Here is a 23,190-nt window from a genome sequence, read left to right on the forward strand (position 1 = left end):
ACTTCAAATCTTGAGTGTATGCAACCCACATACCACAAAATGTCTTGCAGTGCATGGCACAACTTAACATTTTGACTTTTGGAAGGTGAGTTTGCAGTAAATTAACCCTTTCACTGCTGTGAACATACCTGGTACGTTCGCACGGTAGGCTGCTGTGAACGTACTTTTTCTTCCTCCCTGCCATGCGCTCAGCCGAAGCACTCTGAAGGTTCGCTAATCCGGGACCCTTTCCTCGACGAGCTCACCCTTGCTGGCCCCTCCCATCGACTCTCCGAGCAGGGGGCCTCCCTCCTCAAAAGTGACTGCTCTGACTGCATTTTGAAAATTTATCAATCAATCCTCAAACACTTTGCTAAAAACATGGCTGCGGACCACCGGAAAATGGCCATTTTAGCAAAGTTAACAAAATCGTTAACTTTTTATCGCAGAAACACAGTTCATAGACGTACTTGATTGCTTGATTGGCTGGAGTGCAATGCAAACAATCATTTTTTGATGATCCGATTGATTGATATATTTTCAAAATGAAGTCAGAGCGGTCACTTTTGGAGAGGGTGGCCCCCCACTGGGAGGGTCGAAAAGAGGGGCCAGCGAGGGTGACCTCGTCAAGGAAAGGGTCCCGGATTAGCGACCCTCGGAGAGTGTACTATGCCCATCCTGGAGGTACCTGCTCCATGCCCCCATGAAACACATTTTAACCCTTTCCCGCATGTGAGGAGAAGGTTTTCGGAGATTGAACAGAGGTGAAAGGGTTAACTACTTTTTATCCTTTTTTAAGTCTGATGTATCCTTTATAGTGAAATAATTCTCATAATGAAGCGTAACCTTAGTTAACTTTGAAATATATTAAATTAAAATATAGTTAATAAAAGAATTGAATATTCAAAGAAATAATAAAATATTCAGTCTAAAACTAAAGGCTTTTAAAAGCATACTTAATGATTGGAGGAAAGGCTATTTCACTTGTGTGTCATGTATTTTCCTCGCAAACAAATTCAGAATGTCTCATCTCTTTGAAAAAAATGTAGAGATGAAATCACGGCTGTTGTTTGTATCTTCGTTCAACCTTCATGACCTCTTTTTTCAGTCACTGAATACCATGCCTCCAACCCTGGGCAAAAAATAATGTTTAACCATAAACAAGAGTTGGCGAAAGATTACTATCCATGCCTTCAACTCAGAGCCGTTGAAATAGCGAAAAGACCAAATAATTTCAATAGGGAGGATGGTTATAACCTCAGCCGGGCATGGAAAGAGCTCCTGGCCCAATCTAATGCCCAATGGCTATCGCCTTATATGGGAAATTCAAAGTAGGCCAACAATGGGGTAACATATCCTATATACGTTCACAACGAGAATGGTCCTCTCATTCTCTTGAAAACAGTCCCAGTATGCGTGAAATGTGGAATGAAAAATGTTTTCCACACACCATTTCCTGCAAGGAAGTTACAAGATACTTCATGACATCTCTTTACTCATCCTATCATATGGTAACCTATACATCACCTCAACAAAACGAAAACCCATTATAAGAAATCACTTTTTCCAGACCCTTTGAATTCATCACAGAAGTTTCACTGGATGTAAAATCATTGTCCAGTAAACTAATTACTCCTCATTAACTTTACTTTCACATTTAATTACAATTTCAGTAGCAGGACAAGTCATTTTGTGGATATTTAGCTCCAAATATGATAGAAAATATACCAATTGTTTCTAAAATTTCCAATTGCTCACAAAATACTGTCATAAAAACATTCAATTATTGTCATTTAGAGAAATTAAGGCTTTCTTTCAGGGTTGAAATTCTAGATTTTTACAATTGATGCTTGTTCCACCAGCAAATCGAAACATCAGCACAATGTGAATTAAGGCTCCACAAAAATCCTCATGAATAAAATTGCCACCAAAGCCATCGGAAGTCACTTGCATGAGCCATGAAAATAATGAGCATAATTTATGTGGCTCACCACAATACAATGCTGCCATATATACATACAACTGTACTCCTAATTGAACCATTTTCAGGATGTTTGAATGCAAGTCATTTCTAGGAAAAGAGGACATCTGATTCTCCTATTCACAAGGAGAAAGGTATACCACCAGGGATGCCAACTCACAAAAAATATTGGGGGGGTCCAAACCGGGGATCCTGCCCCGGGAAATTTTATAAGTAGTGAGTTATTAGTTTTTTAAGCATTTTAGAAGATTCATATGATCAACATTAGAACCCTGATAACTCGAATCTCGATATCTAGACACTCCGCGGAAAATCGCCAAGCCTGACACTTTTTCCTCACACCCACAACAAATTTTTGAGGGGGCTCGGGCCCACTCAGGCCCCATGGAGTTGGCACCACTGTACCACAACATGGCAACAGTTGCCTCAGCTCAAATGTACAGCTTAAATGACTTCCATTTACAACTCCATTCATTACAAACCTGATCACAGTCATTAAATCATGTTCCCAGCTCAAGAATATTCAAGGAAAAATGCAATATCACCTTTGGCACATGTCCACATTTATTAACTGTCTTCCAATGCAATTTTTCAAATCTTAGAATTTAACACATTCACAAGAGATCACTGATATCTTGCCACAAATGTATAAGAACCTAGTAATTCAATGAGAAATTTGTGATATGACTTTACAAGAATATCTGGCATTTCAGGGAGTAACAAGATTCACATTATGAGTCTACACCATGTACACTAAATTATGATATGCAGACGGTTACATATTGCCAAAAAAAAGTAACTCCACAAAAAACTACTCCCAAGGCAAGAAGGCAAATAAGTTTAATCTTTTGAACCCTTTAAATGAGGCCAAAACTGGCTCTTAAAACATCACTGCATTATGACAATTTGGAGACCACTGATAATATGGATATCATGTCTATAAGGTTATCAAGAGCCTATGTGCTTTATATAGGTGCATAATATTTTATTATTTACAGAAAATATAAACAAAATTAAACACTCCATTTAACCATTCGAATATGGATACGGTGTTTCTGAAAAAGAAGATAGAAATTGAGCACACAAGAAAGCAATGCTACTTCTCTGAACTGTAAAAATCAACCACAATTTACCCATATGTAAAAAACGTAAACATGTTACATTCTCGTCATAGAATATGTTTAATAAAACTTCCTAGCCACAATGTGTTACATAAACAAGAAACAAAATGCATTTTGTAATAGTAATATTTACATATTACAGTGTATTGCCATTAAACTGAGGGCCCCTGCCATTGAAAATAGCTGCACCACAACAAGGGATGGGCGATGTGCAGCAGGTACCACAAATACTCAGCTTCTCTGTACCAAAAGGAAAGCACTTGAACCATGTTATGTTTATCACTAATACAACCAGGACTGCACTTCCACAACTTCGGATGTCTTTCGAAGAATCAAAACCTCTGCTTCAAGTCTGGTACACAATTTTCTATGGGCCATTTATCGTTCATAAGTGGTCATCAAAAGTCACACACTGATTCTAGGAGATTCAACTCACATAAAAATATACAAATCAAAGCACTCACGCCAAAATCTCTGTACTGTTTGTGATCCACCTCAGAGGGCATGAATAAGGGAGCACATCTAGGAATAAAGCACCTCAAAACTCCCACAAGTGCATCTCACTGACTGAGCAGGAGTACCACGGCAACGGAGATGTTTTAAGTATCACTCTTCCACAGCTTAATTGTCTTATCCTTCTCCAACGCAGCAGATGCTATAATATTCTCCGTTGGATGACAAGTTGTACTCAGCACAACATCTAAAGAGATAAAATTAGAAGAAACACAAACCATGATATAATTTGTTCACAGATGAAAAAGCAGGAAGAGATCACAATAAGTTAGAAACAACGTTAACTGTACCACCTCTTACTTAGGGCACATTCAAAAATTTACTGCTACAGCTGTGGCAAAACAGCACTGATACTAAGAACTTTCAACACCACATTTTTTATCTACGTTTTTCTCTAATCAGTTTATTTTACACTAGCTTTTCAACCATTGCTTCAAACAATCATTTTCCATGGTAGGCATAAATGGTCCAGCTATGAACGTATTCCAGCATACAAATATGATTTGATTTTACTTACCTGCGGTATTTGTATAAGGTACACTAGGAATAACTACCTAATTTGAATGTTGCTAGATAACATTCATCGCAACAGTATTCACCTCAACCTCTCTCCTTCAGTGTTTGCTCTGTTATCAGCTTAATTAACTACCTAATTGCTGGTAAACAATTCCACTAAATAGAAACACAGTAGAATGGCTTATTTTAAAAACTGCAGAGTAAATGATAAGGTATGCTTACAGAGGTCATTGGGAAGTAAAAGACTTGTCAATGTAATGCAGTGGTAAATTTCCAGCGGAACTATAATTTTATAGGGATGACAATTAAATGAAATTTTGGGCCATATAAAAGAATATCTTCTGCAGTACGAGTTCCAGGAAAAAAAACTGGTAATGTATTACTTCATTCTTTGCTGAGAATAGGCCTTTCATACATATTACACAAATACATAATATTGAACTAATGGTTGATGAACTGGAAAAGGATCATAAAGAATAGGGTAGTTTCCTTCATCAAAGACATTGATTGCGATTCGTTACCCACCATTAGTGTATTCATAATATAAAAATTATTTGGTTTCAGAAATACTGGTTCAGACGAATGGCAATGGCCAATTTTATCCTCATTTGAAAAAGGCCAGATTGGCACCCATGTGATGCCACTCCACGTGACATCACAGGGACCTAGTTTCTACACGAGTAGATAGGAGTTTTACTTTGTCTGAGATTACCAATGCATGCATGAGGCACAGAGCTAAGGGAAACATGTCTTAATAATCACCTATTAAAACTGGCTAAGGTCGGAAAGTTTTCTTCGTTTGATAAGGTATTAATAATCATTATTTAAGCCAAGTGCTACCAGCTAGCAGGGTACTCTGCTACCTGCTAGCATCCTGCGTCGTTTCAGCTCTCAAAGCATCGGCCCAAGGTCACCTCACTTGCGGCAGTGGGAACCAGAACGACGTCACACGGAGTTTTCCCATCATTCATACTTAGCTGTCGCGTTTTCGCGCACTTGAAAATTTTCATTTAATCGCAAAAAATAGATATCGCTATTTAAAAATATAAAAGCGTGAAATACGTACTCCAGGAGTAATAATCTTTCGATTTAGGCAATAAAAAAATTAATAGGAAACCACCCTAGTACTGCTTGAAGAAAAAAAATGTAAGCAAGGTTTCTTTGAAAATAAAATGCAACTGACACGTGTACCTACAGAATCCTCATAGACAGAATGTCATCCTAAAATGGCCTGCAGTGTAGTTTGGAGTAGAATAACATGGATCCTAAGAAGTTAAGATGAGACCAGGCTACTGGTGACTAAGTTTAGGGTTAGTTGGAAGAAAAGGAATATGTAGCGGGTGATAACAAAGGAAATGACAAATTACACATAATGACTTGCAAGGAAAAAATACTTTTGAAAAAGATGAAATGGGAATGATATCAAATTTTAAGAAAGAACATAAACAAGAAAAACAAACTTGAAGCCAAAAGTAGCAACTAATATCACAACAAAAATATCATACCTGTATGCCCTTGTAATTTTTGAACTATTTCTTTTGTTTGAAGATTCCAAATGTAGACCATATTATCTTCCGAACCAGATACAATCCACTGGAAGAGAATACAAAGAGTTATCAGTAATAAATGAAGAAAACACATAATCACCTATTTAAACGGTAAATAATACAGCACAAATAACATTAAACATCTAAAAATACAGAATTCCCAATGTTGACTGAATTACTAATAAAGAGAACAGTCCTGATAACTTTGATTATATTTGATGGAATTTTGCCAGTTGAGAAACCAGAGTTAATTTTTGATTAATTTTATATCACTTGCGGGTAACTTATAAGGAGAAAAAAAAAAGATCCTCTAAAAGGCACAACAGCTAAATGGGTAAGAAACTATCTAACAAGCAAGAATGCAATTTAATTACATTATACATTACATTACATTACAAGTAACTTATGAGTCCTATTTTCCAAGGTTCATACAGAGTTTTCGTTTCCAATTTCCCTGACTCCCAATCCAACTTTTCAAAACTTCCCTGACTTTACATCAAAGGCAAAGCAGTCATACCCAAGGATTTAAGTAAAAATTGCAGCACTGAGTGTATCTATATGCTACCACGCAAGCCCCTTAAATAGGCTTGAGGTGCGGATGTTAGGACACAAGAATTTTACCAAGTAATTAGAAGAAAAGAATGCAAGCATTGAAGTATTGAATACTGAGTCCTGTCAAGCATTTATTTAATTTCCTTTCTTTCATTCCTTTATTGCTAAGGAGAGAAACAAAAAATTCCTGTACCTATCCATTAGGCAACATACCTTTATTGTTTCTGTTGAATTTGAAAGCATAACGAGATTCTAAGATGATTCTCTTTGTGTAGCTCTGAAGGATATTTGTTCTCAATAGCATAAGCAACAAAGCCTAGCATGTAGCCTCTGAGACTCTCGCAGCTCTCAGACTAATCTCTAAGCAGTTTATGATAAATTGAATGCCTTTCCTTTGTACTAAAATACGTTCAAAGATAAATTCTTTCTCATCCAGAGAGAAAATGTTTTCCACAAAATAAAACAAGTAGTACCAAGACTTTTTTGTCTTTTTGCTATGACCAGGAGTTTTTCACAAACCATAATCTAGTTTACCTAACTTTCATCTTCGATCTTAATTTCCCTGGCCAGTATGAACCCTGATTTTTAGTACCATTAGAATAATTAAAGGAGCATAACTCAAGTGAAACACTGATTCTTTAAAATCAATACAAATCCCTCCTATTTCTACTAGTTTCAAGAGCAAAGTGATAAGATGATGCCAACACTTCTAGAATCTTTAAATGGCAAGACAAAGTGAAATCATAATATTGGATAACTCGGGTACAATCAAAGCCCTTCAATTTATTATTGGAAATTGTACATATTTTGACGTGGTTAAACGGAGAATACATTTACAACAAAGAAAATAATAACTAACTGCAACAATAAAAATTAAAAATAAAATGGTTAATGTAATTATATATTATTAACCAATCACAACAATGATTCAGTTCAAACAAGGATTGCATGATTGATACAGGGAAAATAAATGAAAAGGCATATGCATTTATAACTTTTTAAACTCAGTGACGGAAATTAGCAAGCTGAATCCAATTGATTCAAAAAATAAGCTTGCAGAATCTCTTCCTCCAAGATATACTCATAAAAAAGATGGAAAATAAAAAGCGACATTGTTAACACAATGACTTAATCTAAAGAAATTACCTTTCCACCAGTAACTGAAAAATTCCCGAAGATACAATACTTCTCGTTCCGATGTCCAGCATAAGTTTTAAGACATTTTCCCTTGCTATAGTCCCACAATTTCAGTGTGTTATCAAGTGTTGCTGCCAATATATACTTTCCATTCGGGGAAAACTTGACAAAAGACACTGGAGGATTATCATCGTCAATCAAAGTCTTCAGACACTGGCCAGATGAGGTGTCCCAAATTCGGCTATGAAAAGTAAATACACACAAAATAACTCTCAGACAGAGGCATTGTTGCACTAAATTATTAGATGCTATATTCCTTTTAAAGAATGTAAAAATTTTGTTAACGAGATGAAAAATTACTTAAATTTTAACACAAATGAGGAGGGACCCAAAAGTAACAGGACAGAAATTGCTGCGTGCATTGCTCTTATAGCTTGGGCTTCTCCCACTAAATGAGTGTAATTTTATCATTTTTGAGTCAATATACGATCCAGCGTGGCTTCGGACAGTTATAGTGAGGCCAAGTGACAATTAAAATTCGAAGAGTTTTTTGACCTCTTCGATTTTGGAAATGGCTGATATTTGAGAAAAGCATGCAGCATTGAAATTTAATTTTCTGCTTAGAAAAAGTCAGTCATTCGCGGTTGAAATGTTGTCTAAAGCTTATGAGAACATGCCTTAAAAAGAACTCAAGTGCATGAGTTGTATTTGCAATTCCAACTCAGCAACTTGTCGATCGAAGGCATTCTACGCCCAGGCTGGTCTTCCAGATCCACAACTGATGATAAAAAAAAAAAAAAAAACTCGTGTCCTTGTGTACGAGGATAGAAGGCATACTGTTGATGAACCCACTGAACAACCTGGTCTTTCATGGAGTCCAGCACAGCAAATTTAGCTTATAATTAGCAAATGCAACAAAACGTGCCAAAATTTAAACCCCACCTGTTGACTCCTGATCAAAAAGCAGCACTTGCTGCTTGCCACGATTTGAGTTTTTGGCAAAAAAAACTGCATGACAATGCACCATCACCCACCCTACGCACCAGATCTTGCACCTTGAGATTTCTATTCCCCCGGATGAAAAGCAGAAAACATTTTACTGACATTCCGAAGGTGAGAAGAGAATCGAAGACGGTGCTACAAGACATCAGAAAGGATGAGTACCAAAGGTGTTTCGCACAGCAAAAAAAAAATGTTTGAAGCCATGTATCAGTGTAAATGGAGAGTACTTTGAAGCTAACTAATGTTTGTAAATCAAAAAGACATATTTTAAATTTTTTAAAAATTTCATCCGGTTATTTTTGGGTCCTCAATCATAAATAGTGCAATTTATTCAAGCAATAATGCAATACCCACAAAAATCATAAGAAGCTTTTAGGCTAAATTAGAATGGTACAGTGCAACCTCGATATAACGACACCCCACGGTGCACTAATAAACACTCGCTATAGCGAATTGTCGCTTTACCGGAAGTGGAGCAAATAATAGCCAATATACCTGTTGCGAACAGATATACAGGAACAGGAGTGGTGCGGCGACAGATAAACATCTATCCGATAAACGTAAGCATAAATCCAGACAAAAGGCGATGTTTTTTTGCATCACTAAATTTCCTTACTCAAATAACGACTAACTATTCAAACAATTTATAAGCGCCGCACTGAATAAAAATGATGCAAAGCATTGTTTCGTCAATCATTATATTTATCGAACGACAGTTAGAAAGCAAGTGATAGCTCTAAAAAAAGCTGACCCTACTGACATTCAAGGCTAGTCTTTGAGTACAATTGGGCCAAAATCCAAACATACATGATCATATGTTGACTATAATTCTACATGCAATGATAATTATTGAGAAAAAGCTTGGGACTCATCTTTATGATTGAATTCAAATTATTGATATGAGTGTAGAACATGAAATAAATGAAGAAGGATACATTGGACAGCAATGTCTATCTGATGTTAACTAACCCTCAGACTATTAAAGATAGGATGGTTGGAAAAGCTTGGTGATTTGCAAATGACTCTTCATTTGTGGGAATGAAATTTTAATTTACTAAAATAAATAGTAATCATGATTATACTATTTAATACTGAAAAATTCTCCAGGATTACAAACTTTTAATAGAGACAACAAAATAAATTTGGAAACTACCCTATTATATTTACTGGAGTATTGTAATAGAAAAATTATTTCAATAAGAGAAAATAGGTCATAAAATTGATTGATAATTATACATATCAAGCCAACTTATATTTTATGACAGGTTTCTTGCAAGGAAGGTTAATTTCTAACGACACACTATTTTTAACACTCAAATATCCAATCAATATAGACAGCATAATAACACCATTAGGTACTCCTTGTTATGTAAACATCACAGCCTTTATTGATCTAAATCCTGAATAATGACCATTGATTCTTAGGTATTTACAAGAAAAGAATTAATAGATATAAATGATTTTTATACTTACCATAGCCCATCATAACTACTAGAAACAATAAGTGATCCATCCCGATTAAAATGAACAGCACTCACTGGATCTGAATGTGCAGGTAATGTTTTCAAACATTTACCAGAACGGACATCCCAAATCCTAACACTTTCATCAAACTGGAAAAAAAATCATTCTCCAGTCATTGTTTACCTCAACACCATAAATGCCTCACATAAAAAAGCAAACTTTGATTTTCAATTGAAGAAATAAGTGCAGAAAAACTGAAGGGTAACACAATTGAACTTACAGAGCCGGACACAATCAAATTGGACTGTGGATTAAAATTGCAGCAAAAAACATAGTTGCTATGTCCTTTCAGAGTTTTCAGGCATTTCCCCTGAAAAAAAAAAAATTACTTGAAAAACTGACATCAAGGTACACTAAGGGATTCTAAACATCAAAAAAGTCATCAAAAACTTATAAAAAGTTTTCCTTAAGCGTAACCAGCAGCATAATTTTAAGTCCAATACACCAAAGCTCCAGTTACAGCATAGTATTTATAGTTAATAAAATTAGAGCTGAGTTAAGAGGTTCAAAGCGGTACCACAAATTACAGATACACTCAATGCGCACAACATACCATATTCCTCTGAATATAGCCCCCCCCCCTAATTTTGAGGTTTGAGTTTCGGGAAAAAAATTAAAAAAATGGGTTTGAATATAGTCCCCCCTTAACTTTTATCAAGGGTATTTTTGGAAAAAAAAGGGGGGACTATATTCAGACATATACGGTATTGCCTAAATTCCATAAGTCATGTGGCAAACCACTGACTCTGACCCATGACTGTCACTATCTCTATTATTCCGCTGTAACTATAGTTCAACAATTTTTAATCCTCAGAGGTGACTAATTTAGGTACTGATAAACCTTTAACTGGCACTGCACATTATTTCCCAAGAGATGTCTTGAGAGCATTAGTGGCCTTAGGGATTTATACTAGCTAACAGACATTGGGAAGTAGCAAGCATTAAGATAGCCAAAACAATGGTGAAAGGATGCTCCAGCCAACTCCATATCGGAAAGTGAGCAGGCCCCTTCCTTTTTTTCCCTTCCCTGTACCCTTCTTCTCTTGCACTGGAATGACCTCTGCTTGACTGCTTTGAGGAGCCGATACAGCGACTCGCCCAAGGGAACCTCATCACCAGGATCTTTTATTATCTGCACTGGGTGTGTGGTTCGGTAGCACTGATGTTTTTCCGCCGACTTTAAAAAAAACTTTGTCTTCTGGAAGGGAAGACTTTTCTGTGGGAGACTGTATGAACTGTTAATCCCCAAAAATGACAAAACGACTTTGTTTTCTTCCACGGATTAATTTTCTTGTTACGACATGTTTCAATCTCAAGATGTCATTTTCAAGCACAAAAATTTATTGGCATGTCTTGTAAATTTATACCCAAAAGGGACTTCAGAAGGTTGGAGGGGAGAGGTAGGTGTTAGATTAGGAGGGGGGGAAAACGGGGAGAGGCAATGGGTGACAGCTGCAGTGAGAGATGGAAAAACCCAGTGAGAGGACAGCGTTATGTTAAAAATGAAGGATGGGTGAATGATTGCACTCCCGCATGACCACTAATACATTCAATCCATACCAAGAGTCCACAAGGATTGCCATTATCCTACATTACTCAATTACTCAACCAAGGGTCTTGTTTATGATTGACAGAGATCATTGAGCAATGAAATGGAAGAAGTTACATGGGTTGCCCATCATGGCTGACGCAATTTTGAGGGCCATTGTGTGCAGCAGAAAGCCAAAATGCGAAACCAATTTCTATCAATTGCCCAATGACTAATTTTGAGTAATGGAAATTATTAACTGAAACAAGTTGTATTTATTGGTTGCTGTGATAACAGTAATGTGTGTTGAGTGAGCACATTTTCTTGGAGTGTCTGCATTGGCGTTTGTAGGGTTACTTTGAGAGTGATACAAAATTTTTGACAGGAAAGATGGTGGAAAATAGGAATGTAGATACGTGTATCATGCTGATAGACAAAAATTACTTGAAGCAGTTGGTAAAGAGCAAGGCATATGTGATGCACCAGGTTTGCTGGGATGAGGTCAAACCCGATTTCTCCATTGAAGATTCAGAGAAAGGTTACAATTATGCTAAAGAAAGAAGAATCACTTTTCTATCGGCGAGTGATAGGTTATGTTAACCATATCCGGGAGTGCGTGATGGCAAAAAAGGCATGTTAAGTTTTAAAAAACATGCATGAAAGATAAATTTTCTATAACCATGAGTTTTTGGAGGAACTGACAACCACTACAAAGAGGGATCGTATGACGATGAGAGTGTATGTGGGATTGACAAGCCACTACACCATATTTGTGTTCCAGGGTCTCCCAAGGGACAAATGTGAAATATTCATGTAATCAGTCAGTACAAGTACAAAAAAATGCTGTGTTATACAGTGGAACCTCGATCTATCGTTTTTCAGGGGGATGGACTAAAAAAACGATGAATGCGGGAAAACGATCCATGCGGGAATGTTTGGCACGGTTGCCTATATCCCACGAAACACAGGATTTTAGTGCGTAATTATGATATTCGTTAAAGGATTCAAACAAGATTTTAGCCAATTACAGGAATACTAGAACTTTATTAAGACACTTAGGTCATATTGAATCGAATAATATCCCTTTCAAATATCCTAACGGAACATGCCACCTCGCTAAAAAATGTTTGCTCTCCAGTTGGCATTTACCCTGCTATTATGGATTTCTCTCTGATGTAAAAATCCATGAAATGCCATTTCCAGTACATGTATTCACGAGAGCCATGTGCATGTTATGCCTAAAACAACCGATTTCACCGGTGCAGTGATTGGTTGTGAGATGGATCATATAGGCCAAAAATAGTCAATTATTTGTTATGTTCCTGTCTAATAAATATATTTTTCAAGTAATTTAGGCAATGTGCAAAGCATGAACAATGTTGCTTGAATCGTCAGCGGCACGCCCACCTGAGCCTCGGCTTCATCCCACTTCTTGTTTTCACCAGGTGGCTCGCTCTACCCCACCCCTACCATCATGTGCTAGCGGACAGCCCGAGAGCCTGAGCCCTAGTTTAAAGTCAACCCACCCTGGAAAGTACGGAACCACTCGTGCGAGGTGAATTTCGGAACTGATGCTATCGTGCACGTCTTAGGCAGAACATACTGGAGAGGGTGAAGCATACATATATGATTGCGCCATGAAATTTTTTGTCCTAAAGAGAAGGCAACTTGCACATTCTTTTCTAATTAGCATAGCGCCAGATGAGTAGATGAATTTGGATTGTTAGTAGGGAGAAACACAATATCCTGAGAAGATATCCCTTCCTCAGTAACTCTTACAACTGAGACTCGGTATAACTCGTAAATTGATAACTGATAATAACCTGATATCCTGTTTTCGGAAAAATGCCACATTAACTGCTGAGAAGCTCAGCTACGACGATATCGAGTTTTGCCAGAAATCACCATTATATTTTTCCAACTATTTCCTTAATTTAATTGCTTAAATAACGTTAGAAATATGTCGTGTTTGGTCTTATTCTTTTTTAAATTACGTGCACTTTACAAATATTTCAATGTAATAAAAGTATAATGACAACTGCCAAAATTCATTGTTAGACACCTATTGGGGTAATAGGTGATTCATGCAGCAGTTGACACCCAGAAACTGGGAACTTTGAAGCAGGTAGGCTGAAAAAGGTCAGTGGGTGAGAAAAGGGGGTGGTGCGAAACATGTTTCTATTGTTCTCATGTAGCTTGATATTTTTTTCGAAGCTAAGGTATAAGGAAGTAAGGATCGTAATACCAAGCTTCGTATTACGATCCCTGCGCGAGCTGGGACCTTTTTTTATCTCGGAGAAGAGGAAAGCTTCAGAGGGGGTGAGGCGAGTGCTGAATGGAGGGGGATAGCGGACCTTGGGAAATGCGCTAATGTAACTATCCCGTGGCACTCAGCTTCTCCTAATAGTAGTTCAATCTCCTGAGGGTGTCTGTAGTTATTAGCCACAAATAGCAATTTGTAAACACTTCGTCTCATTTTAGTCAAACGATGGATGCGGGAAAATTATACTTCGGGAAACGACGGATGCGGGAAAAAATTACGTTGCCTTTATGGGAACTTTTTTTGGGACCAGGAACGGCAAACGATGAATGCTGGAAAACGATCAATGGGGGAACGATAGATCGGGGTTCCAATGTACTTAAAATCAAAGATGGAAATAAAAGAGGAGAAAATACTATAAAGAGAAGATTGATGAGATGCCACATATCCAAAGGCCTTGAAAGGACAACAAAGGAAGGCATCTAAGGGAATACTACAGGCAAAGAAAGACGAGAATTCCTGATTGGAATCTCAAATCTGGTTTACTTGTACGCAACAAGGACACACATTGAGATTTTGCTCTCGTGTGTTTGAAGCTAAAAGCAAAGGTGCTGTGGTGTGTTTTGTGTATAGGGAGATAGGAAAATTGCTGACAATTGCTCATAATTTAAGAGAGGGAAAAGCTGCTTGACTACAAATCCAAGAACAAGGGAAGCTAAAGATTTGTCAGAAGATCATAAAGAATGAAAAATGGAGATGGCAAAACTATTTTTGTCCATGTGAAAGCCTTGATGGCTACAGTAAAGGAAATGTGAAGAAGTGATAAAGTAGTTTATACATAAGATGCAAGTGAGAACATAACCCCTAGTAGGGAGATTCTCAAAAATTTTGATAGGTATACAAGGGGAATAGTTGATGGGACCAATGGGTATGGGTTTAAAATTTGTGGAAAGGAAGTGTCACATTGAGATTGAGACATAAATATGGAATATTTTGTTTCAAATTGGAGGAGTATTGTACATACCTGATTTACAGAAACAAGAAAGGATGAAAAGTGGTAGTAGAAATCTAGAGAGGCATTGTATTGTGAGACATGGTATTAAATGTTTAGCCACTCAAATCACTGCCAGATGTTGTAGCTATCCCAGAAGGTAAAGATGTAAACTGTAATGTGTGCACCATTAGAAAAATGAAAAAATCTTTTTGTAAAAGCAACAGTATGTCAGAGCATACTCTTGATGTGGTTTTTTCTGATGCTTATGACGTTAAGCCAGAAAGTATAGGTGGAGGAAGATACTTTGAAATATTTACAGATGATTTTAGTGGGTACTCTGCAGTGAATACAATTAAGCACAAATTTGAATTTTTGTTTTTTTTTTCTTCAGAGATTAAAGGATTATCGTAGGAATAGAAGAAAGGAAAATTTACCTATTTCAACATGGTATTACAACAAAGTGTAAATAGCCAATTTTTTACTTCTTACTTACTTCTTCCATTCCTATGTTAAAGAATTTCTACAAAGTTATGCCCACAATGAAGACACAAAACTTTTGCACACTTTAAATGACAGCAGTGAGCTAAAACTGTTGTCTTCTTTCAACCCCTGCACTATGGTTGTGGACACAATATTTTAAAATAATGTATCAATTATTTCTGCTCTCATAAAAATCAAAAAGATCAGATGAAATATTATAAGAATAACCTAATGCTTACAAATGTGTTAGGAGCATGCAATGAGGTGGAAAATTTTATCTACTAAATCATCTAAATGGAATTAAAGTACACTCCCGATTATCTGGGCTAATGATGGGGATAGACGGCACGAATAATCAGAAAGCACGGATAATCCAAACTTTCACTTATATGTCTTGTAATGTTCATAATTTACCTAAAACAAACAATATATTATTATTTATGCAGTCATTGTGTTATTTAGGGGTGCTTCCCGGACTCCTTGAGAGCTTTCTTCGCCAGTTCGCGATCTTTTTAGCATGGTAACATGGTTGCACACGTATTATTAATGCTCCATGTAAGGCCTGGCCACACATCCGTGGCTGTGTGATCACGGATACAGAAAAGTGGTTTGCACGAATGCTTCGAAACCACAGCTCGACGTCGGAAACTACACCATCAGGCACCACACCACGTAGTCGCGTCTCGCACAAGTTGGTCGGGTCGCAACTGCTGTGCGCCGTGTATCGGTGATCAAGGAGCACGGTCGTGCACTGCGAAGCTTGGAAAACAGGAACACACGTGCTCCCATGAATGCAGCTAGCGGGTGATTACTTCCGTTTTACGAAAGGGATTCTAACGGAAATAATAAGCTCTGTATATCCTAGCATTAATGCCGTAATTCCGATGATTTAGTGTCGGATTTTTTCATAAAGATAGCGCAAAAAATTGAGCGAGGGTGAAAATCAAGCACGGATAATCCGCAACCCGGATAAACCACATCTGGATAATCGGGAGTCTGCTGTACTTCTATTTACATGTATATTCGTTAAACCGTTGCATAGCTTAAGCATATCCTGTAATCATTAAAACTATGAGTAGTCAAGGAAAAATTTGACATAAAAAAAATCACCTACCGAACTAAGTTCCCATATCTTCAATGTCTTGTCATCAGAAGCAGAGACAAGCAACCGACTATCACTGGACCAAGCAACATCTGATATACCCATCTTGTGCCCTGAAATGGTCTTCTCAAATTTTCCATCATAAGCTCCCCAAATTTTGATGAGTTTGTCAGCAGCTGAAATAAATATGCATTAAATTATTACTAAGTAAAAATAATTTACTGTAAGATAAAACCAAACAACCAGCATAGAAAAATTTAAAAAAATGCTAAGTTTTCTTTAGTAACAATATTTGATGCTAATGCAATTATTGCAAAGTTCTTCTCCACATCATGCACTAATTGGAGATTGGTCATCAATTTTATGGGCTTTTCTGTCAATAGATGGAGGATTTCTAGAAATTTCTAAAAAAAAAATCACTCTCAGTGGAGCTACCTTTTTCCAAATGCCTAAAGCTGTACTTTTCAGACAACACTGGATAATACTTTTTGAATGAGTTTATAAAATAACAAAAAAAAGACTTTTTAAAAGGATGAGTTTCTGGCTGTATTGGGGAAATAAAGGGTCTAGCAGGTTAAGATGGTGAAAAGTGCCCCCCGATATTTTGAGAAATAAAAAATATACACTTAAAGTACATCCAAAATTATGTGTTTACCCAAAGTTTCAGGTCTCAACAATTGAAAATAACCCCAGAAAAAATTGAAGCACGATTTTTAGTTTTTTTCACCATATCTCCAGTTTTTATGTTTGTAAAATCGTTTTCTTAATTTTAAATTGTGTATACTATTATGGTCTATCATCCTGATTTTTTCAAAAATTTTTATTTGAAAACTAAACTTTTACATAAGTTTGAAATTTTCAAAATTAAATTAAAAATTTTAGGAAACAATAGACATGCCGAAAAAAATATATTTTGTTACCCCTATCTTAAAGTATAATCCTAATTTTTTTCAGTTTTTTAAAATTGGTGGAACAGGGTCAAAAACACGAATAACTGCTTTCTGTCATTTGCATTTATGTGTTCCAGGAGGATATTTGATTTGATTGTTGAGAGCAATGATTGTTGGTCAGTTTCTAATATTATTGATTAAGAATAAACATTAACATAAACAATGCCCATCACACTTGCATAACAATCAGCATGACACAATCGAAGGTTGGTATCTTCCCAAATACAGCACGTCCTCCACAAAGGAACAAGATGCATTCGGAGACATCAAGTTGATTAACCTAAGCCTGGCATTGAAAAGTTTGGTTAGCCTGCAGAAAGCAACACTGCATTACAATTTTTCATAAACTCGCCAATGTGGCAAACTGACCTAGCTGTGAGCTCAACAAAAAAAAGGAATAATGGACAAAATGCTTAACAGTTCCTGACTAACAACAGATTAATTGACATTAGCAGCCGTATTCATAGTTTCCTTAGTAAGCTACTAACGCCTAAGTAGCGTTCTAAGTAGTAGCATACTAGCAAAATGGTATTCATAGATTGTTAGTAAGGGCTACTAAGCTTAGTATGCTACTATCTTAGTAGCCGGTTCTTAGTCGCCCTCCGGCCTTGTCTAAGGGAGCTACTAAATATGGCGGACCGTTGTGGATGATCGAACTCCGGTTTTATTTGTATACTGTTATGGATATTTTGCGCATTTGTGCCAAAATGAAATACGAGAATCCCTTCTTCAAGTAAGGCAGGCAACGTATGTAGTGTAATTGTTGACAGGAATTGAAAGTTTTTTGTAGCTGCGAGGAAGCTACGACTTGTGGTGAACTTGTGCCTCTATTGTAAGTGAACACAGTTTGTATATTCAATGCGCCCCTAAGTGAATTGATTGCATATAGACGATGAAGTAAAGAGTGAAGCGACAAGTGAAGTGATTGGTGAGTGTATGAGCTTCGACAAAATTATTTATTTCTTCCATACTGGTTTAATCATTTCGATCAAAGGTATCTACTAGCTGTTGCGAAGGGGATATGTTTCATATTTGAAGCAGTTGTTCTTTAGGGATACAGCAAATGCTTATAAATTTTCATTCGTTTGTACGCTTATAAGTTGTGTTTCATTTTATTACTTATTCTAGTCACTTCATCGTGAGCTTTCGCCAGTGTTTACATTTCGCGTATTTCGTTGCGCTGTTGTTTTTGTCTTGGTTACTGTACGAGTGATAGTGGAGAGTGAGATTGGAAGGTTGTTGATGCTACAATTTCTGGTTTAGAAATTTGTTTCAGCCTATTTATTTCATTTTCTACGTAATGGTAATGTGAAATAACATCAACTGATTCTAAATCATTAGTGATGAGTGGGAAGTGAGATGTGAAGAATTCTTTCGAACGTCAACGAGTGCAAGTTCTTTAGGTGTGTGCAGAGTGATTGGAAAACCGATTATCATGCTTTACTTGAGTTACGTTATAGTGCTTTAAATTAAGTGTGAGTCAAGTTTTACATAGAACCAGTTGATTCGGAATGTACGGATTATAAGTGTCATAAAGACAGCTCGTGAAATGTGAAGTGAAATGTTGTGTGCGTTGTAGTGCTATTTGTGATATGATCAGCAATAAATAAGTAAAACAAGTTAGTTAATTATGCTTTGTTTTTTACATTAACCACCTCTAGTAAACTATATGCCGTATATTTCCGCACGCTGTCAATATTTGAAATATTTAAAAGTAGCGAAGCAGATTGCTGTTTCCTTGACTAACATTTTAGGAGTTACAAACATATGTTACTAATTGCTCGCACGTAGGTGTTTGTAACGTAATAAATGTGTATCATTCACACATTTATCTTAACGTTATTTTCTTAACGATTCATTTCTGCATTACAAGATTTTTCGTTTCTACTCTGACATTGAGGTGTATATCTGCTTTCCGAATACAAATGTGTATAAGACTGACGTTGCTAATTATGTTTTTTCATACTAATCACGCATACATTAATGGAAACAAATATTGGAAGTGCAAAAAATATGCAATGTATATGATCAATGAATACACGGCCATTTGTACAACAATAACTGGATCTCAAACATACAAATGCTTTGGTATTACTCATAAATCTACCCTTTCCCAATGGTATTGCATAATTTCTGTGCACAGCAATCAAAAAATATGTCTGCGGTGCCATATCACATCAAATTATCCATTATGAAGTAAAAATTTCAATGCATTTTGCTGAATCAATTTCTTTTGTTTGATAGTTTTACGATTTTTCCATGCCGCGAAGGAGTCAGATGCAGTGTTGTCAAGCGTAGCCTAGCGGGTTGAACCCAAATTGCTACCGAGTATCGGGTGCCGAGCTGGCTATTAGCATACTAAGTTAGTAGCTCTTAGTAGCTCACTTAATAGAATCCATAAATACCATATCTTAGTAGGCGACTAAAACGTCTTAGTAGCCGACTAAGTTAGTCGCCCTACTAGCGTGTTTTAGCGGAAATCTATTAATACAGCCGTAGGTGTGCAACTAAGATCCCGCTATTTGTTATTAGATGGCCCTGGCAGTGATTGCAGGTGTAGGTCGATTTTGACGTATTAGAAACCTTAAGAATCAAGCTCAGACATTTGGTAAACAAACCGCTTGACAATAATGGTGAGTTTGTTTTGGCGTCATATCCGTATTGTTGCTAGTTACCTGTCTAGCCATTCCCAAACAATTGCATGCGTTAGGAATGATTCAAAAGCAAGGAATTTGGATTACTTATGATTTGAAGCCAAGGGACGTTGAGCGTCGCTTTGTCGCCTGTGAACAACAGCTCCAGTGGCAAGGGTTTTCTTCATCTCATAGTGACGGGTGACGAAAAATGGATTTTTTACAGAAACTTAAAGAGGGATTCTTCTTCGAGATTGCCTAGTCAACCTCTAAGTCATCAACTAGACCAATATTCATGCTGCAAAGGTTATACTGTGTATTTAATGGGACCAGGTCGGTATTATTTATTATGAACTGTTGAACCATGACTGGGAAACGGTAAGTCAATTGATGCGATTGAGCCGAGTACTGCTAAACAGCCACACTCTGAGCAGATGCACGACAAGGTAATTCTACAGGATTATAATGCTCGTCTTTATGTTGCCCAATCCATTAAAACCTACCAGAAAACACTCCGAAGGAAGTCCTAAGCCACCCACTATATTCCCTAGATATTGCGCCATCCGATTATAACTTGTTCCGTTAGATATGATATAGGCTGGACCAAAGTTCCACTCACATGAAGAGCTTAAAAAATGGCTTGATTCGTGGATAGCCTCAAAAGATTAATGCCTTTACCGGAACGGTATTCGAGCTCTGCCAAAAAGATGGGAGAAAGCTGAGGCTAGCGGTAGATACTATATGAATGATTCATTTGTAACAATTTTTTTACAATGAAGTTGTACTTTCATTAATAAAAACAGCGAGAACTTAGTTGAGCACCTAATACTTTGTTCAGACTGTGCCCTAAGCCTGAGTTCCTCTCCGCCACACCACGTCACATCCACCAACTCCTAACGTATCAAATTTCAAATTTCGGGCACACTTGAATTTTTCAAAAGTTCGTAATTTGAATGTTTGTAAGAAAAGGACTTACTGTATGGCCAACTGACAAGCGGTATTGAGTAGGTCACCATGGTTCCCTACGAATGAAACTTATTGTATGACGCTGCATGGATACTGATGAATCCCCTAATGAAGAAAGGAACATAATTGACGCTCTTGGGCACATGAATAGATCTTAAACACAGCGCAATGATAATGACGAAGCATAGTGAATATCTACCTAAATGCTGTTGCTTACCAATGGAACGTCGTAATAAAGTTCTTTCTATAACTGCCGGGACAGGGGCTGATGTTCGTGATAACATTTCTTTTGCTACATATTGGATTCGCCTTTTGGTCAGGACCAACGATTTACTTTGTAAAAACGAGAAATTCGTCAAATGGTATTTTGTATAAACGAGAGTCTATTGTAACTGTATATGATAAATTCTCTTCCAACAGCAAGCTTTTACTCCAGGCTAGTCATACTGCTTTTTAAGGGAGTAAGTGGCTAACATAAAAAATATAGTAACACTATGAAACAAAACTAACACTTTAGAGATTGGCCTGTATGTTAAAAGAGAAGGTTCCTTTCTAATCAATCAATAAGGTGAATTATATTTAATTAAGGCAAGCAAAGTTTATAATCATGCAGAAGAATAAAATGAAACATGGAAAATAAGGATAAATATGAATTGTATAAGAAATTTACTCCATTCGATTGATTTGATGAAGATTCCCGCTAAAGTTTTAAGTGCTCATTACTGCTATGCTTATACCTCTAGTTCTAAAATATACCATTTGCGACTCAAAATTAAAAGGAAAGCAGACAGTAATGGCATACTATGGATCACATAACTGTCTTAAAAAGTAATGCTCTTTCAGCTCAAATACTCATGATAGCATGAAATTAATGGTATGTACAATGACTCACATTTGGAAGATAATGCTTATGTATTTCTCACTCTGGGTGCTACAGGTATTATCATGGATCATAGAGAGATAATTCATAATCAATATTGTTTAATCACATAAGTTGAACCTTATCCACCTTTCACGTCATGTCATTTAATTTGCTCCTAATGCCTTGAGAAGAATGCCATTTTTCCAGCAACCATAAGTAGTTATCATCAAGAAAAGCAATGCTGAACTCATGATAATTTTTCTCAGGACCCTTGGTTATTTATTGGTGATTATTAAACACTGAATCATAAGTCTGTTTTTTCATAACCTTTTTGAATACAGGCAGTTGAAAATGGTACAAGTTGAATTTTTCATCAATTTCAAATGTTTGCAACTGAGCTATATCAAGAATGGAATACTTAGTCATAGTGATGTGATCATTTTGGATTTCACAGCTGCAGGAAAAATATGCATTTCCACCCAACAGGAATAGAGTTACAGATAAAACAAATATCATCATGCATTGTGTGACAACTATTCCCAAATTTCAAATGGCTGTATTTTGTTACAATTCATTAATATAATTACACGTTTTTTCACATTCATTCCAAAATAAAATCCATGGGAAGTTCCATGAAAATCTGGCGATTAGTAGGATTAATTCAATCAAAATGTTGGTTTATTTAACAAGGACAAACACAGAATATCAACCAAGGCACAAGTTATCCCCTGATGTGCCACAGTGAATATTAGCAGTTTTAAGATAATATATCAATCACAATGAATCCGATACTTACATGAACTTGCAAGCCATTCTCCGTTTGGACTGAATTTCACAGAAGAAACTGCTTTGGTGTGTCCAGCAAGCGTGAATTTCAACGTGTAGTTTGGCTTCTGTAAAAGGTATATTATGAAATAAGAAATATTATTCAACAGTAACTGGAATCCCTGGAACTACCTAGATACACACCAGGCCCGAACTAGATGATTTTGTTGTGCCAGTTGCTTGCCCACCAGAATTTGGTACTGCAGACGGGGGATTATTGCAGGGGTGAGATGAAGAAGGCTGTCCTAAGGGCACCATTGCGATGAATTCTAAAATAATTTAGGTACGGAGCTCACTCATTCCAAATTCCTGAAATTATATAGGTCCGATTATCTAATTGCGCTCCATGGAGCTGTCACAATAATCATAGAAGCTATTGCTAATCTTCATGAACAAAAAATTACGGTCATGACAACTAGCCCAAAGGTAGGTTATATACTCAATGCGAACGAGTAAATACTAGTAAAAGTCGAACACAAAAATAAACATTAGTACTTCAAATCGCTTTACCTGTTTTCACTTGTACACACCGCTCTTTTGTTTCAGACAGAAACTGTCGATAATTGCTTAATCAATATAATTCCAAAAAGATCTCAAACCAGAGAAATTATTAAAAGACAAGGCTTTAGACTACAGGGTATTATCTCTAAAACGAATGGACACAATAAAAAACACCCATGTGAAACCGCTTAGTTCTTTCCCATAATTCCTGCTTCTT

At 36.7% G+C, this 23,190-nt stretch overlaps 1 protein-coding gene across 2 annotated transcripts; it reads right to left on the reverse strand.

Moving 5' to 3' along the window:
• Positions 1–2,501: 2,501 nt before the first annotated feature.
• On the reverse strand, positions 2,502–23,158 carry LOC124169674 (WD repeat-containing protein 5). 2 transcript variants are annotated; one of them, XM_046548341.1, is made up of 9 exons: positions 22,983–23,158; positions 22,617–22,781; positions 22,444–22,540; positions 16,249–16,412; positions 10,093–10,182; positions 9,822–9,961; positions 7,356–7,587; positions 5,616–5,703; positions 2,502–3,781 (listed from the first exon to the last, which is right to left on the reverse strand). In XM_046548341.1, exons 2-9 carry the CDS (start codon positions 22,728–22,730, stop codon positions 3,681–3,683), a joined length of 1,026 nt encoding a protein of 341 aa, XP_046404297.1. In that variant the 5' UTR covers positions 22,731–22,781; positions 22,983–23,158; the 3' UTR covers positions 2,502–3,680. The 2 variants fall into 2 exon arrangements, with proteins under 2 accessions (XP_046404297.1, XP_046404298.1); XM_046548342.1 differs by lacking the exon at positions 22,983–23,158 and adding an exon at positions 22,877–22,963.
• Between the last annotated feature and the right edge of the window lie 32 nt (positions 23,159–23,190).

This window comes from Ischnura elegans, chromosome 12, assembly GCF_921293095.1.
Source record: "Ischnura elegans chromosome 12, ioIscEleg1.1, whole genome shotgun sequence".
NCBI classification, from domain to species: domain Eukaryota; kingdom Metazoa; phylum Arthropoda; class Insecta; order Odonata; family Coenagrionidae; genus Ischnura; species Ischnura elegans.